Here is a 13587-nt window from a genome sequence, read left to right on the forward strand (position 1 = left end):
GGTGCCGGGCCCGTGTAACCAGGTGTGCGTTGCCCCCACAGAGGAGCTGAAGGAGTACTTCTCCCAGTTCGGGTCAGTACAGAGGTGCCAGCTGCCGTTTGTGAGTACCCGCTCATCCTCCAGGCCGCTGTTCGTGTCTTCTCGGTAAAACGGGGAAGAGCCGCCGGCTGGGGTGCCGGGCCCGTGTAACCAGGTGTGCGTTGCCCCCACAGAGGAGCTGAAGGAGTACTTCTCCCAGTTCGGGTCAGTACAGAGGTGCCAGCTGCCGTTTGTGAGTACCCGCTCATCCTCCAGGCCGCTGTTCGTGTCTTCTCGGTAAAACGGGGAAGAGCCGCCGGCTGGGGCTCGCCGGGCCCCGGCAGGGTTGGGCCTGCTGCTGGGGCCCTGCCCCGAAGCCGGCTCCCCCGCTCCCTCGGAGCTGCTTTCTGGAAGCCTCTTCTTGTACTCTAGTCAGATTTTCGGTGCCCTCCACCCTTAGTTCCTTATCCCAATGGGTGCCTGCGAGCTGTAGGCCTCATTGAAACTTAGTGGTTTCCATTGGCTTTGAAAGAGCTTTAGAAAGCACATCTCTCAGATCCTGTTGATGCTGCTATTTCTGAATAATTAACATAAAAGTGCTTTGAGCTTCTCTATCATCGTGTTATCTTTCTTCTGACAAAGAATAAAGCGTTTATGCGCCTGGTCTCACTGGCCTAAAAAATCTAAAGATGTGGGTATGAACCTACGATCTTTTCCTGCTGTGCGGGGCTAACAAAAACTGAAACCTTTTCAGGATGCTCCCAAGCTGTCAGCTGTTCATGCCTCTGCCGTTTAGGTTATTTATCTTCTGAGCATGTAGGTCAGGGATAATAGCATCTAGTGCAGTTTCTCAGAGATGAACAGTCAAAAAAAGTCTTCCTTTCCCACTCTGTTATGGATAAGTTGCAGGTCATTGCTGAAGGAGTAGAGGTTCACCTGCCTGCTCATGTTTCTCCATGTGAAGTAATTAAGCTCAGTGTGTAGTGAACTTCAGTTAGTGAGCTGATGGGTTCACTATCAGTTGAGGACTAGTTTGGAAATGGAGAAAGATAGTTTGAAACAGTCTGGTTATTTCTGAACACTGAAGCTTAGGTGTCTGCCTGCCATGCTCTGTTCCTCCGGCCCAGGACAGAACACATTGCTTCATTGCGAAGGCTGGCAGCTTACCATAAACCTGCCTCCATCATGTTTTGATTCAGTGATTACTTTAGGAGCGTTCATTAATGCTTAAAACAGCCAGAGGTATAAAAATCTGCCAGCAGCATAGGACACCCTAATTAAGACATCACTGGGATACTGAAACCGGGTGGTGTGACTAAGGTACCTTGTGGGTGAAAACTTCACTGGTGTTTGGAAGTGCTGCCAGTCATGCCTGATGATCAGTGAATTCAGTGGCAGAGCTGTTGTGAACTCTGATGGGGGTCACAGTTGGGATAAAAGGCACTTTGGTAGACCTGGCTTTTCTGCATTATCTCCTTTTATTGACAACTGTCTTTTCCGACTGGCAAATTATTCTTAAAAATAACTTTTTTTTCTGTTCAGTGCAGTTAGTGCTTGTCATCTCGAATTGCAGCCTGCTTTCTTAGTATCTTAAGCAGCTGCTTTATCTTGCTGAATGCTTTTCAAGTACTGTGGCAGGCTTATTTTCAAATCAGGCAGCCATTTAAATGTCAGTGGTGTTGTGACTGGCTTAATAGTAGATAACTACTGCAGTTTGAAACAACCGGCTATGCATTATTTCAGTCTTCAACTGTAACTTAAAATCTTAAATTTTTTTATGATTGCTGGACTCAAATTGAGAGAAGAGGATGCAGAACAGCCTCTGCTAGGCCCCCGCATGCTGTCAATGAGAGTAAATGTCTTGAAGTGTGAAAAACTTCTGAAACAGCAAGTGTGCCAATTTCTCTGATAATTTCTGAATCCGTAAATTGAATATCCATATAAAGTTTTTAACAGCCTATGTGAATATTTTCTACAGTAATTGGATTTTATTTTTTTCAAACTGGTAACTAGGACAAAGAGACAGGCTTTCACAGACGTTATTGCTGGATTAAATTCTCAACTCCGCAAGATGTTCAGAATGTGTTTCAGAAGGACTCCCACATACTTGAAGGTGCCAAGGTAATGTGCCAATTCCTTTAATAAGGTAATGTAATGAGTTGAGCTCTTTAATTCTGCCTTTGGTTGGATACAGTAACATCAAAATATTGCCATACTCATTCCAAATGATTAAACATTTTGCCACTTAGTGTACTTTTAATGTTTTTTTAAATCACTTTCGTTTATTCCCCCCTCTCAACTCCACTAGTTAGGGTCTGAGATCCTGTAGATACCACAGAGATCACACACCAGATATCAAAGCCTCCTGCTATGCTAAGCCAAAGGAATATGAATGCAGTAAAACTGTTCAGGAACTGCCATGCAACTAGTTATTATTTCTAATACAGGTTTCTGCAGGTGGATTCCAACATCTAATTTGGATGTTGGGTGTCAGGGGGAAAATGACAGAGAATGTAAAGCTAAGCTTTGAACTTCAGTGAAAATTTCTTCTTTTCTTCAGCTATCATTTCGTACAGGAGGAGTCAGCTGCCTGCTTTCATGTGTTCAAGATAACTTTAAATTAGCTTTAGTGTAGCTTTTTTTCTTCTTATTTGCTGTCTCTAACATTTTAAATGTTAATAAAGGAAGAAATGACACTTTAGCAATCTCAGTGCATTAGTGTATGGTATCAAGAGACACTGTACACCATCAGTTAAAAACCGTTCGTCTAGTACCCATACAACGCTGTCTGTGATTGCCTGGTCAGTTGGAGCCAGACAGCTGCATCATCTAGCTTCACTGCAGCAAATAAATAGAGCAAAGAAATGGCCATCCCACTGCTTTCCAAACATTTAGCATGCAGTGGTGTTGACAGATAAGGATAAAAAGACAGTGAGTCAATGGCTGCCAAAACCATTAATAAATTACCAGATCAAAATCATTAGAAACTTGCATCTAGTAGGGGCAAATTACTAGGGGGATTTTCTTGTAGACTTATATGTGCTTCAGCTGACCTAGCTACTTAGACGGAGTAGTACAGAGTGAAACCAGGAGCAACAAGAAGGCTGGTGTAACAGACATGATCAATTCATGTCTTAGAATAATTAATAAGAATTCTTCAATGTCCTTCTGACAACTAGTTTCTTGTTTTGAGTCTTTCAATGCTAGGAGATGTTAAGAGTAAATTGGCAAGAGACTTCAGGGATGCAGTATGTTGATTTGTGATAAAGTATTTTGCTTGACATAGTTCATGGTGCTGCTTGGTACTTCATTGGTTGTGGTTACTTCAATACCTATTCCTAAGAAGAGCTGCCCTGTGAGTTACAGCTGTAGTGCAAAAATGGAAACAGAAATTAAGGAGTGGGTTTGCAGACTTCAATCTTAAACTGTGACAAGCCAGGCAATAGGCTGATCCCTCATAAATTGTGCTGAAAATAACGAGGATGTTATCTGCATGCAATTATCAAAGTGAGTACTAGGAATAGCATAGATGAGTATTTAGTGTCAATTTCTTGGAAATTATTTTGCTGCTTTTTATTCTTGAAGCTGTAAGATAGCCACATTCACTTAACTGCCTAGGCTTTGAGGGCTATACTCTTACAAGAGGTGCAAGAGCTAAGAGGCTTCTTTATAGTGACATAAAAAGCAGAAGGCAGGCAGTAGTTAGCTTTCTTCATTTCTTCAAAAATGCAAGCTTCTCTAGAAGCAAAATAACATGAGCACTTCTCCCACTTTGTTCTAGGCTAGGTTTAGACAGTTACCTTCTATTAGTTGCACTTGAAAGCACAAGCTTTTAAGATGCATTTTGCTGATACAACTAGCAATTGCTGTGCAAATTACATTCAACTTTCTCTTCAGGAGCTTAGCATTTGTGGTTATGGCTCATGAAACTGAACCGGTTATAAACGCATCTTCTGCTTTCTATATGAATGTTTTAGAAGATCAGAAATGAAAAATATCAAGCTGCCTTGCCTAACCAATTTGAATAATTTCCATTGTTTGCAGCTCACTCTCAAACAGCAGCCCCTTAGAAGACGCAGTCAAAGAAAGAATCAAAGTGAGTGAGCGGTGGAAGGAGGCTTTATTTCATTAAATGTAAAGAAATGAAAATAAAGATTACTGAGAAACTATGAGTGAGTATTTGTTTTAAAACAGAATCCAGCTGTTTCCCCTCCTTGTTCAAATAAACTGTATAGCCACACTAAAGAAACACTGAATCATAAACTCCCTAGCATCCATTACAGCATAAGACAGTAATTATATACAGCAGGAAAGCTTTTAACAGATGAAGTAAAAGCTTTAGCTACCTACAAAAACTAAAGCTGTAGGAAGGGGCTACATTCTTACCCTGAGATGCTGGGCAACCAGGAATCAGCAAAGTCAGAGCACTTGCTAAAGAGTAATTCCCTTGTGAAATGTTTCAAAGTGGTCTCTGTTCTCCACTCTCCAGGGGTAGCTGTCCTATGTAGAATTAGTGTGTATATGTATATCCACACAACAAGAGTTGTGAACTGCTGCGTTACAATGCCATCCCCCTATACACCTGGTATTAAAAATGCCTTCTGCATTAAGTCCAAGCTTGTAGTCCATTTCTCTACCTCTCAAGGAGCAGAGGCATTCAGTCCTTCCTCCTCTTTTTGCTCTCATGCTCGTGTTCTTTAGGGCGGCTGCTATCCGATGGCCGTTTAGAACCACCATGTTGCTTAGCTTCTTCCAGAAACTTGTCCAAACCAAAGGGATCCTCCTCAAATTGAACTGGCCCATCTCTGCCCCTCCCTCTGGTGTTACGATCTGAGTTAGAAAACTCTTTGTCAGGAACAAACCTGCAGGAGAAGAGGGGACACTCAGTTGATTGTAACTTCAGAGTACTAATTAAGAATACTTCTTAACTTTATTTTCCTACCTATTGGTCTTTATTCGAGCCTCTAGATCATCACCATACATGTCCTTATCCACATTTTTACTTGGCCTGTAGATGTTTTGGGCCATATCCTTGCCACTTCTCCAAGGCTGGTCATAAACATTATAAATTTCATCCTCTCCTCCAGCAAAGCCACTGTCCATACCCTGTGAAGAACAGCAGTATAACACAAACGAGTCTGCAAAACTTAAGCTGATTTATTTTAACATCAAGATACACTGATGGTGTCACAGAGATACACAAAGATGGTATTGTGTGATTCACTATTGATTTCAAGTGAGTTCAAGCACTTCAATAGGATGTGAGTGGTTTTGGGTTTGGGATTCAGTTCAGAGAACATGACAGAATCATTACAAGCCTCGGTCAGGGCCACTTCCACTCTTCCAGAAAGCAACAGGAAGGATTACAGGCCATTCGTATTTCAGAATAATGGATCATTTCAGTGTGCCCTGCAAGTACAGCTGTCTGTAATAGCCAAGTACAACCGTACAGAAATGTATATTATTCAGAATTTATGTAAAAAAATTATTTAAGTTGACTGATCCAAATCACACAGAGGCTTATGTAAACTGTGAAAGTAGAAGTGCCTGCTTGTTCGCTTTTGATTCACCAACTTTCCCTTCTGCCTGCAAGTCTTTCATTGGAGACGTGAAAAAGAATGATTGACAAACTGCAGGTCTATTCAGGGACTTTCTGAAGCCTAATCTACTTTTTCATCTCTGAATAATATAAAGTTCAGGGAGAATAAATGTTGCTGTTAACTATTTATATCTTCAGAAGGATTATTAACATAACCAATAATGGGAATAGAAAGCATTTACTTGCTTCTCCAGAGCAGATTTCCCTTAGTCAGTACATTTGTAGAAAAGAAGAAAAGGAGGTCACTGCAGCTTGAAGGCAAAAGAGCTTCTTTCTCCCCACTCCCCAGTGAGAAAAAACACAACAAAAACACTTTAATCCAGTTACACATTCAGAATATTCAATTTTTGTTGCACCAGCTATGGACAAAGGAGATCAATAGTTTCCTAACCAGTTATGTAGAGACTCCTTCCAGAGTATATCCACACCAGCCATGAGAACAGGGTCCCTTTAGTATTCTAGCCATACCCACTAAGGAAGGATGAGCATGTTCTCATAGAAAGCCACACAACTGTGAAAAGGTATTTTTACCTTGCTCTGGTTGAACAGCCTCTGGTCGTATTGGATTTCATTGGATGGCCTGGGGTTGGGTACCCCTAGAGCAATAACTTCACTGATATCTCTGTTCTCATTTCTCTGCAGCTTTGACCTGAATTAAAAATTTCAGGTTTTATTAGGTCAGTAAACCATATTTGTTGACATGCTCAACTGCAACCCAATCCTGTATTAGTTGCTAACAGTTTGCCTCAGGAGCCAGACTGTTGCCATTCCTTACTAGGTAACATTTAAAATTTGTCTCCTGGCAAAGGAAACATTTGGGAAGTTATGTTCAGCTGGGCATGACATTTAAATTTGCCTTCCACTATCTGCAATTTACATCAAGCTGACTTGGTCTAAAATGTCATTTTTTGCAACAATCAGTGTAATTATATTCTGGGAAGGCCGAGCAATCTAATTTTAAGATATCAGAGATTTTAAACCTCCAGAAACGATTTGTGCTCAGAAATCTCACTGGCTTGGGCAAATAAGGTACTTCAGCCTACACTCATAAATCTAAGCTTACTTCAAATGACCAGCTTCAAGAAACAAAGCCACTAATGATACTCTGGTCTCACCGAAGTTATAGGATCCAGGCTTCAACCTTTGCTGTCAACATGTTAATTAAATCTGAATATACTGAAGTTCTGCTAAAGAAAAACCCACCTAAAACCAACAACCCCCCATTCCTCCATTCATATGGAAAATTCTAAATTTAGAAGAGCGTACTGCAGTACACAGTAATACCATTTCATACAATGAATGAATGGTGAATACCAGTTCCCAGTGTGAACCAGTGAATATCTCCACAAGGTAAAATTCAGGCACTCGCATCAAGCAAAAGGAGAAAGCCCCGTGTAACAGTTTCCCTAGTGGGGAAGCCAGTGCCAGTACAGGAATAAAGCAGCTTTCTTCTGTGACTCACCTTTTGTCAGGGGCTGCCCTGGAAAGATTTCTGTCATGCTGTCTCTCTTTGCGCCGGTCATGTCTGATTTCATCTCGTTCTCTAGCTTCGCCATCCTCTGAATAAATGCAAGATTGCTCATTACAGACAAATATTTGAAGTCTCAATTAATTATGCCACATAATTGGCAGACACTGGCACAGTGATTCAATTTAGTATTCTTTTACAGAAGAGAAGTGATCCTTAGCACTGTTTAAAATGTTACACTTTAAACAAACTGAACACATGGAAAGCCACAGCTTTCTTATGCCACAAGCAATTAACTGTCCTTGACAAGAGAGTTAAAAGACATATCCAACAACTACATTTTCTCAACTTTCCAAGAGCTTGGAATACTTGTCCATCTAGGAATTTATACCCTAAAACACCTACAGATCATCGTATCATGCTTTTATCTCTGAAGTGTAAAAATACTGTTCAAACATGCAGGCATCTAAGTCCTTGAAGAACGTCCTGTGACTCAGTATCACAGAATCACTCAGGTTGGAAGGGAGTCTCTAACTCAACCTCCAATGCTGAATTCAAACCAGGTTGCTCAGGCTTTGCCCACTCAGATGGGGAAAGCCTTGTCCTCATGCTGAAAATTTTTCTCCTTGCATGTAGTTGGAACTTCCTGCTTCAACTTTTGACCACTGTCTCATTCTTCCACTGTGCAGCTTACTGAAGAGTCCTGACGATCTCCTTGTAGGTATGGGAAAGCTTCCATTAGGTCCTCCCAAAGCCTATCTTCTCCGGGCAGAACAAGCTTCATTCTCTCAGCATCTCCTCACTGGGCAGACGCTCTAGCCCCCTGACCATTTTGGTGGCCCTCCACTGAACTCACTCCCGTTTATAAATGTCTGTCTTGTACCTGGGGGCCTGTAAGTGCACCCAATATTCCAGATGCAGTCTAACAGGTCACCAGTAAAAGGAAATGATTACTTCCTTTGACCTACTGGTTACAATCCTACAGAAGCAGCTTAGTATGCCCTTAGCATTACTGCTGCCAGGGCACACTGCTGGCTCACGTTTAGCACATTGTCCACTAGCACTCCCAAGTCCTTTTCAACAGAGTGGCTCTCCAGCCGGCCAGTCCCCAGCCTGTTGGGAAGAGGTTACTCCATCCCAGCTGCAGGATTTGGCATTACATGACCATATCCTCCACCTTTTAGTAATAACGAGAGATCGTAACTGCTCTGTAAGTTCAGCATCTTGATCTTTGAAATGTCATTTCAATCATTATCACAATGATTTAGTTAGGTTAGCAGTTTTTGGGCCTAGTGGCCCACAGAACTACAGTTCTGCAAGACCAATTATAACAACACAAGAGACAGAATATTGCATTTACCATCTTTGAAAACTTAAAGATGGTTTAGTTCTTGTAAACAAAGTTGCTCTTCATCTGCAACAAATCTTTTCAAAAAAAAAAAAAATTAGATTGGAACAGTCCATGAAAAGCCATTACTTGTACTGATCCATTAACAACTCTAAAATTCTCAACAAAGTCCTAAACCTGTATACACTGACATACTGCTGTGGGGTTCAAATTCAGATCCCATCAAACCAGCCAGTGAATTAACCAAATTCACTGGCTGATCAAGTAAAGACAGGAAGAAAATATGTCATAGAAATTACAGCTGATATTTAGGTAGTGTAAGTTCTTGGGTTATTTCTGCAAACCCACACTTCAGAGAGTGCTAAAAAAACCCCCATAGCATCTTATTAACAAAGAAATGTACCTTTTTCAACATGGGTTTTGATCCCTGCTCTTCTCTCCCTGGCTTTCTGAGCCATTTCTCGGAGCTTTTCCTCATGTTTCTCCTTTTCTTTCTGAGCCATCTTCCTCTCCACCTGGGCACGCATCTCCACAGCCTCACGAGCCTTCACACATAAGACATAGTTAAAATGACAGAAAGCTAGCACCTGGGATGCAAGCAGATCTTTTGTCATGGAGTTATCCAGTAAACAGGGCAGGAATCAAGCCACAAAAATGAAGTCCAAAGCCAGACAGCCACAGCAGTTAGAGCTGAGAAACAAAGACCCATGACCTCCAGTAATTTAACCCACACTGAGCCACTGATTCAAAGATACTGGGGATAAGACCTTATGTCTTATGTTAGCCAAGAAGCAGGACAAATCAAAAAGCCATAGCCTATTCACAGTTGATTTTCCCAAGGAAATAAACATGGAACAAAACAGTTTAAACAACCACCTAACCTTTCTGTCAGCTATATAAAGAGCCTCGGCAAGCTTGGCAAAATTTTCATTAATATGAACAGTCTGCAATCCTCTGCCATCTGCAGCCAGACGCTTGTCTAATGGAATGGTGTAACCCTATAGTGGAAACAGAGAGGCAGTTAATCACAGAAACTAACATTATTTGTAATAACAAACATTATTACATTTATTGTGTAAGAAACCAAAAACACAGGCAAAACTCACAGCCCATCATTAATACGCCTCAATGGACCTCCTTTATACATCAAATTCATACCAGGCAATATTAAGCTCCCCTTCAATTCCACACTACCCCCACATCTGAATCACAATCTCCCCTCTATTTACATCTTAGTACGAATGACAGTTTTTGATCAATAAGGTCCACTCTTTGCTTTGTGTTAAGAACATAATAGGTTTCCCAGTCTGTAAGCTGTTTTACTATTTGTGGTTAAAAATTGTTTTCCCGAACCTGTTTTTACACCTGTTAAGAGGTTAGCTGATTCAAACTAAAAAAGGGGGAAGGCTGCCAGCAAAAGCAAGAGACACTAAATGCCAATTTTGCCTTCAAAAGCTGAAACCTGAAAGTATTTATAGATGATATTTTAAGATTTTTTTAGAGAGGTCTACAAAATTTTTGTTTTGGTTTTAGCATCTGTAACCTAAAATTTGATCTACTAATTAGTGTCAGTCCCAGTTATACAGCTGTGTTGGGGTAGGGGAAAAAAAAAAATCCAAACACACAGCTTTTTCTTTCCTCCATTTAAAGCTGCCTCATAACAACAGCTTGGTAAGTTTGAGAATGATTAAACCAGTTACTGCAGCAAATTATAAATTCTCCCTTCTCTCCAAACTTACTGGCTGATAAAAATCAAAGGGTCAGAATACCTACTCAAACAATAAATAAAAATAGCTAAGCTAACCAGTGATGAAAATTAATTAGTGAAAGAATGCAACAAGGAGAACTTTCGAGAAATTTGGACTGCAGTATTAGAAAGAAACATGCTTGGTTCTCTGTGAATTACCCTTTCCTTTTTCAGTTTAGATGGCTTTACTTTGTGGGCTCCAGAGACTTTGGTTTCAGACTCCCCGTACTGCACTATTGTGAGGGTTTTAACTAATGCCATTTTTTCCTCTCAAAATGCATCATCTCTGCCACAAAGTAATATATTCTCTCTCAGTTCTTTACTCCTGTCTATTTGACAACCCTGATAAGCCAAAGAGAGAAAAACTGAGCTGTACAATTGTGTGTTCTCCATGCTGGAAGCAGCCAATTTACCTAACTAGAGGTTTAAAACAAGTATTATTCAAGCTTAAACCATTCATAGAAGTCTCACAGCAGGGTGCAACATTAGAAAGGTGAATTTATGACAACTTAATTACCTTTGCGTTTTTCCAGTTTGAAATGCATGGAGGAATTTTCCACTCTTGCTGCTCTTTCACAGTCATCTGATTTAAGAAAGGAAACAAAGTCATCTTTAGATTTATAGCAAAAGGAAATACTATTTTCTTTCTCAAAGGCAGCTATGAAACTATTGAAATAAATTAGAGTACAAAGTTCAGGACACTGTTACAAAAAACGAAACCATTCTTAGCAGCAATAAGATGTTCATTTCTGCACTGTACCTTTGCCAACACTGAATAGTCATGACAGCTTTTCAGCCATCCTCTTAAACTTTCATCACACAGACCAGAACTCACAGCCAGCTTGTTAACGTGCACATTTAATGGCAATTCAAGTTGTAGGAAATTGATAAACCACCACCACACTCATCTCTCAGAAGGAAGCTAATCCTTAATAACACAAGTTAGTGTTACTAAGGATTAGCTTAGTAGTGTTGTACAAAAGCAGCATCAGTGTACCAAAGCTAAAGCCTCAGTCAACTCATCCATTGCATGGACAACTCCAGCAATACAGCCCTGCATAAAATATATGAGAAATCTACTCAACCTCTGACAAGGTACACAGGAAGACAGCTACCTTCAGAAGTGCTCCAAAAAATCCCAAAAGACTGCACCAGGCACCACGTTTATCACTTAACATCACATCAAAAGAACAATAAAGAGAAGGTGCATAGAAATGAACTAGATCAAAGTAGAATTTGTGAACCCATCTAGAATTCAAAACTGAGAACAGCTATGGCATTTCATACCTTTCTGCTAGGAGAGTGCATTACAGGTGCTGGAGGAGAAGGTGGACCACGTGGAATCTTCTTGTTAATTCTGAACAATTAAGAAAATAAATACAATCAGCATGTTGTATATGGAAATACACTACAGAATCTTCTATTTGCCGTGAAGAAGTTTTGAATAGTTTACTTGAATCTTGGCGGCTCCATAGGGTCCTTCTGCATTTCCACCATCCGAATAACTCTCTGTTTTGCTCCAGAGTTGAAGGCAACGCCTTGCTGGGAAGGTGTGTACCTGAATAAACAATCAAAGCGCTCAGTTCTCTGCACACAGCTAGATATTCCTTTCCCACCTCCATTTTCACTCAGTTCACTGCTCTAGCTGCATTTTCATTTTATCCACACCAGTTTAAGACTTTTCCACTGTGGAGGCCAGGAGCAGGTTAACAGCAGAGAGGATACTGGACTGAATGCAGACAATCAACTACACCAGACAGAATGTATCCTCCCAGGGCTATATTCTCCTGTTTCAACAGATTCCAAAGCAGAAGAAAAACTAATAGAGTACACAGAGCATGTCACAATACTTTTTACCTATGACTGTGAATCCCTGGTGACTACTTACCAGTTATTAAGAACCTCTTCACGTACTTTTTTTCAGAATTCAACTCAGGCCAAGTCTAAACCTGCCATGGAATTTTGCTGTGTTTGCAGCAGAAAATCATCATAAATGAGTATCAGCTTCCTAGTAATTCCAATTCTTTCCAGTTGCTCGTTTTATGTAAGGGAAGAACCTTGTTACATGCCTTGTCTTGGATTGAAACTCCCAGTAAAGACTCTGTTTCCAGGGCAGCATCATTCATAGCGCTCCCTGACAAATCTACATTTTGTTGCTAAAACAGTAACCCCTCCGCAATGTGCCACAACTCATGACATGTTAAGACATATTTCAACACACTTCAAACCAGATTATCTTTAGTGGGTTAATTCAAAATACATAAGCCAGTTTCACATTACTTCCAGAAGAACAGAATTCAAGAGGAATTTCTATTCTCAGAATTTCAAGGAATATCCTAATTTTAATCAATTTTATATGTAACAACATCTTACACAGCAGCACTACATACCGAATGTACTGTGCAGGAGCTAGTTTGTCAGCTGCTCGAACTGGCATGGCTGCTGCAACTTTTTGGGAGACTGATTTCTCCAAAGCTGCTCTTGTTTTCTCTGTTATCTAAAGACAAAAGTACCACAGAATGCATCTCATCTCATATGCAAGACATACAATATAACTCTGATAACTAGGCACATCAGTGCATGTAATACCTCTCTAATTGCCTCCTCATCTGGTCTTTGCAGTTCAGGATCGTCCACATTCATGACCTCTTTTGGCACAAGATCTGTGTATTTACTGTAAATAACCTGAAAGACATTATATTTTATTAGTGCTAGTGAACAGAACCATAGAATCACTGAGGTTGGAAAAGACCTTTAAGATCATCGAGTCCAACCATAAACGCAACACTGCAAAGTCCACCACTAAACCATATCCCTAAGTACCATGTCTACACATCTTTTAAATGCCTCCCGGGATGGTGACTCAACCACTTCCCTGGGCAGCCTGTTCCCATGCTTGACAACCCTTTCGGTGAAGAAATTTTTCCTAATATCCAATCTAAACCTCCCCTGGTGCTATTTGAGGCCATTTCCTCTCGTCCTATTCTTCTCGACATGTTCTTCAATGACTCCCATAGAACAAGAATATACTCTATCCCCATTTTACAGATGGAATAATCGAAGAAAAGAAGCAATTTGATTAAATATAATTATAAATAAATCACTCTCAGACTTAGGATTAGACACCAGTTTCCTGCTTCCCTTTCCTGCTCTTTTCCTTTTGAGGCTCCCCAAGACAGCAGAAAAATCCCCATTTGTACTTCTGTTTTCAAGAATTACTTAAGAATTTATAGAAGCCTTTTTTAGCATCTAGATTTTTTTCGTATCATTATGTTTGCTATGTTCTTGAAAAAATAAATGCTTGAGAAATCTGTTCTTTACCCTTTCCCTCACATGGGTACTTCAGTCTTCATACAACATGCAGCTAGCCGTCACTAACTTTAAGTGCCAATTTTAAATATAGGGAC

General features: G+C 40.4%; 2 protein-coding genes across 2 annotated transcripts in view; one reads left to right on the forward strand and one right to left on the reverse strand.

Annotated features, from left to right (window-relative positions):
* Positions 1–43: 43 nt before the first annotated feature.
* SLIRP (SRA stem-loop interacting RNA binding protein) lies at positions 44–4122 on the forward strand (the record flags this gene model as incomplete). Its single annotated transcript, XM_009580832.1, has 3 exons — positions 44–100; positions 2032–2139; positions 4063–4122. Coding segments are annotated over 3 exons (225 nt in total), but the record flags the coding sequence as incomplete, so codon positions are not given.
* The window catches only part of SNW1 (SNW domain containing 1), a 15224-nt gene continuing 5756 nt past the window's right edge, over positions 4120–13587 (reverse strand). Inside the window, exons 3-13 of the mRNA XM_009580833.1 lie at positions 12770–12865; positions 12571–12677; positions 11634–11738; positions 11468–11537; positions 10698–10763; positions 9315–9431; positions 8837–8978; positions 7080–7176; positions 6149–6266; positions 4961–5124; positions 4120–4880 (exon numbers count right to left, since the gene is read on the reverse strand). Coding sequence (XP_009579128.1) covers positions 4676–4880; positions 4961–5124; positions 6149–6266; positions 7080–7176; positions 8837–8978; positions 9315–9431; positions 10698–10763; positions 11468–11537; positions 11634–11738; positions 12571–12677; positions 12770–12865 — 1287 coding nt within the window. The 3' untranslated portion in view covers positions 4120–4675. The remainder of the gene's footprint in view (positions 4881–4960; positions 5125–6148; positions 6267–7079; positions 7177–8836; positions 8979–9314; positions 9432–10697; positions 10764–11467; positions 11538–11633; positions 11739–12570; positions 12678–12769; positions 12866–13587) is intronic.

This window comes from Fulmarus glacialis, unplaced genomic scaffold (genome assembly GCF_000690835.1).
Source record: "Fulmarus glacialis isolate BGI_N327 unplaced genomic scaffold, ASM69083v1 scaffold34506, whole genome shotgun sequence".
NCBI lineage: Eukaryota > Metazoa > Chordata > Aves > Procellariiformes > Procellariidae > Fulmarus > Fulmarus glacialis.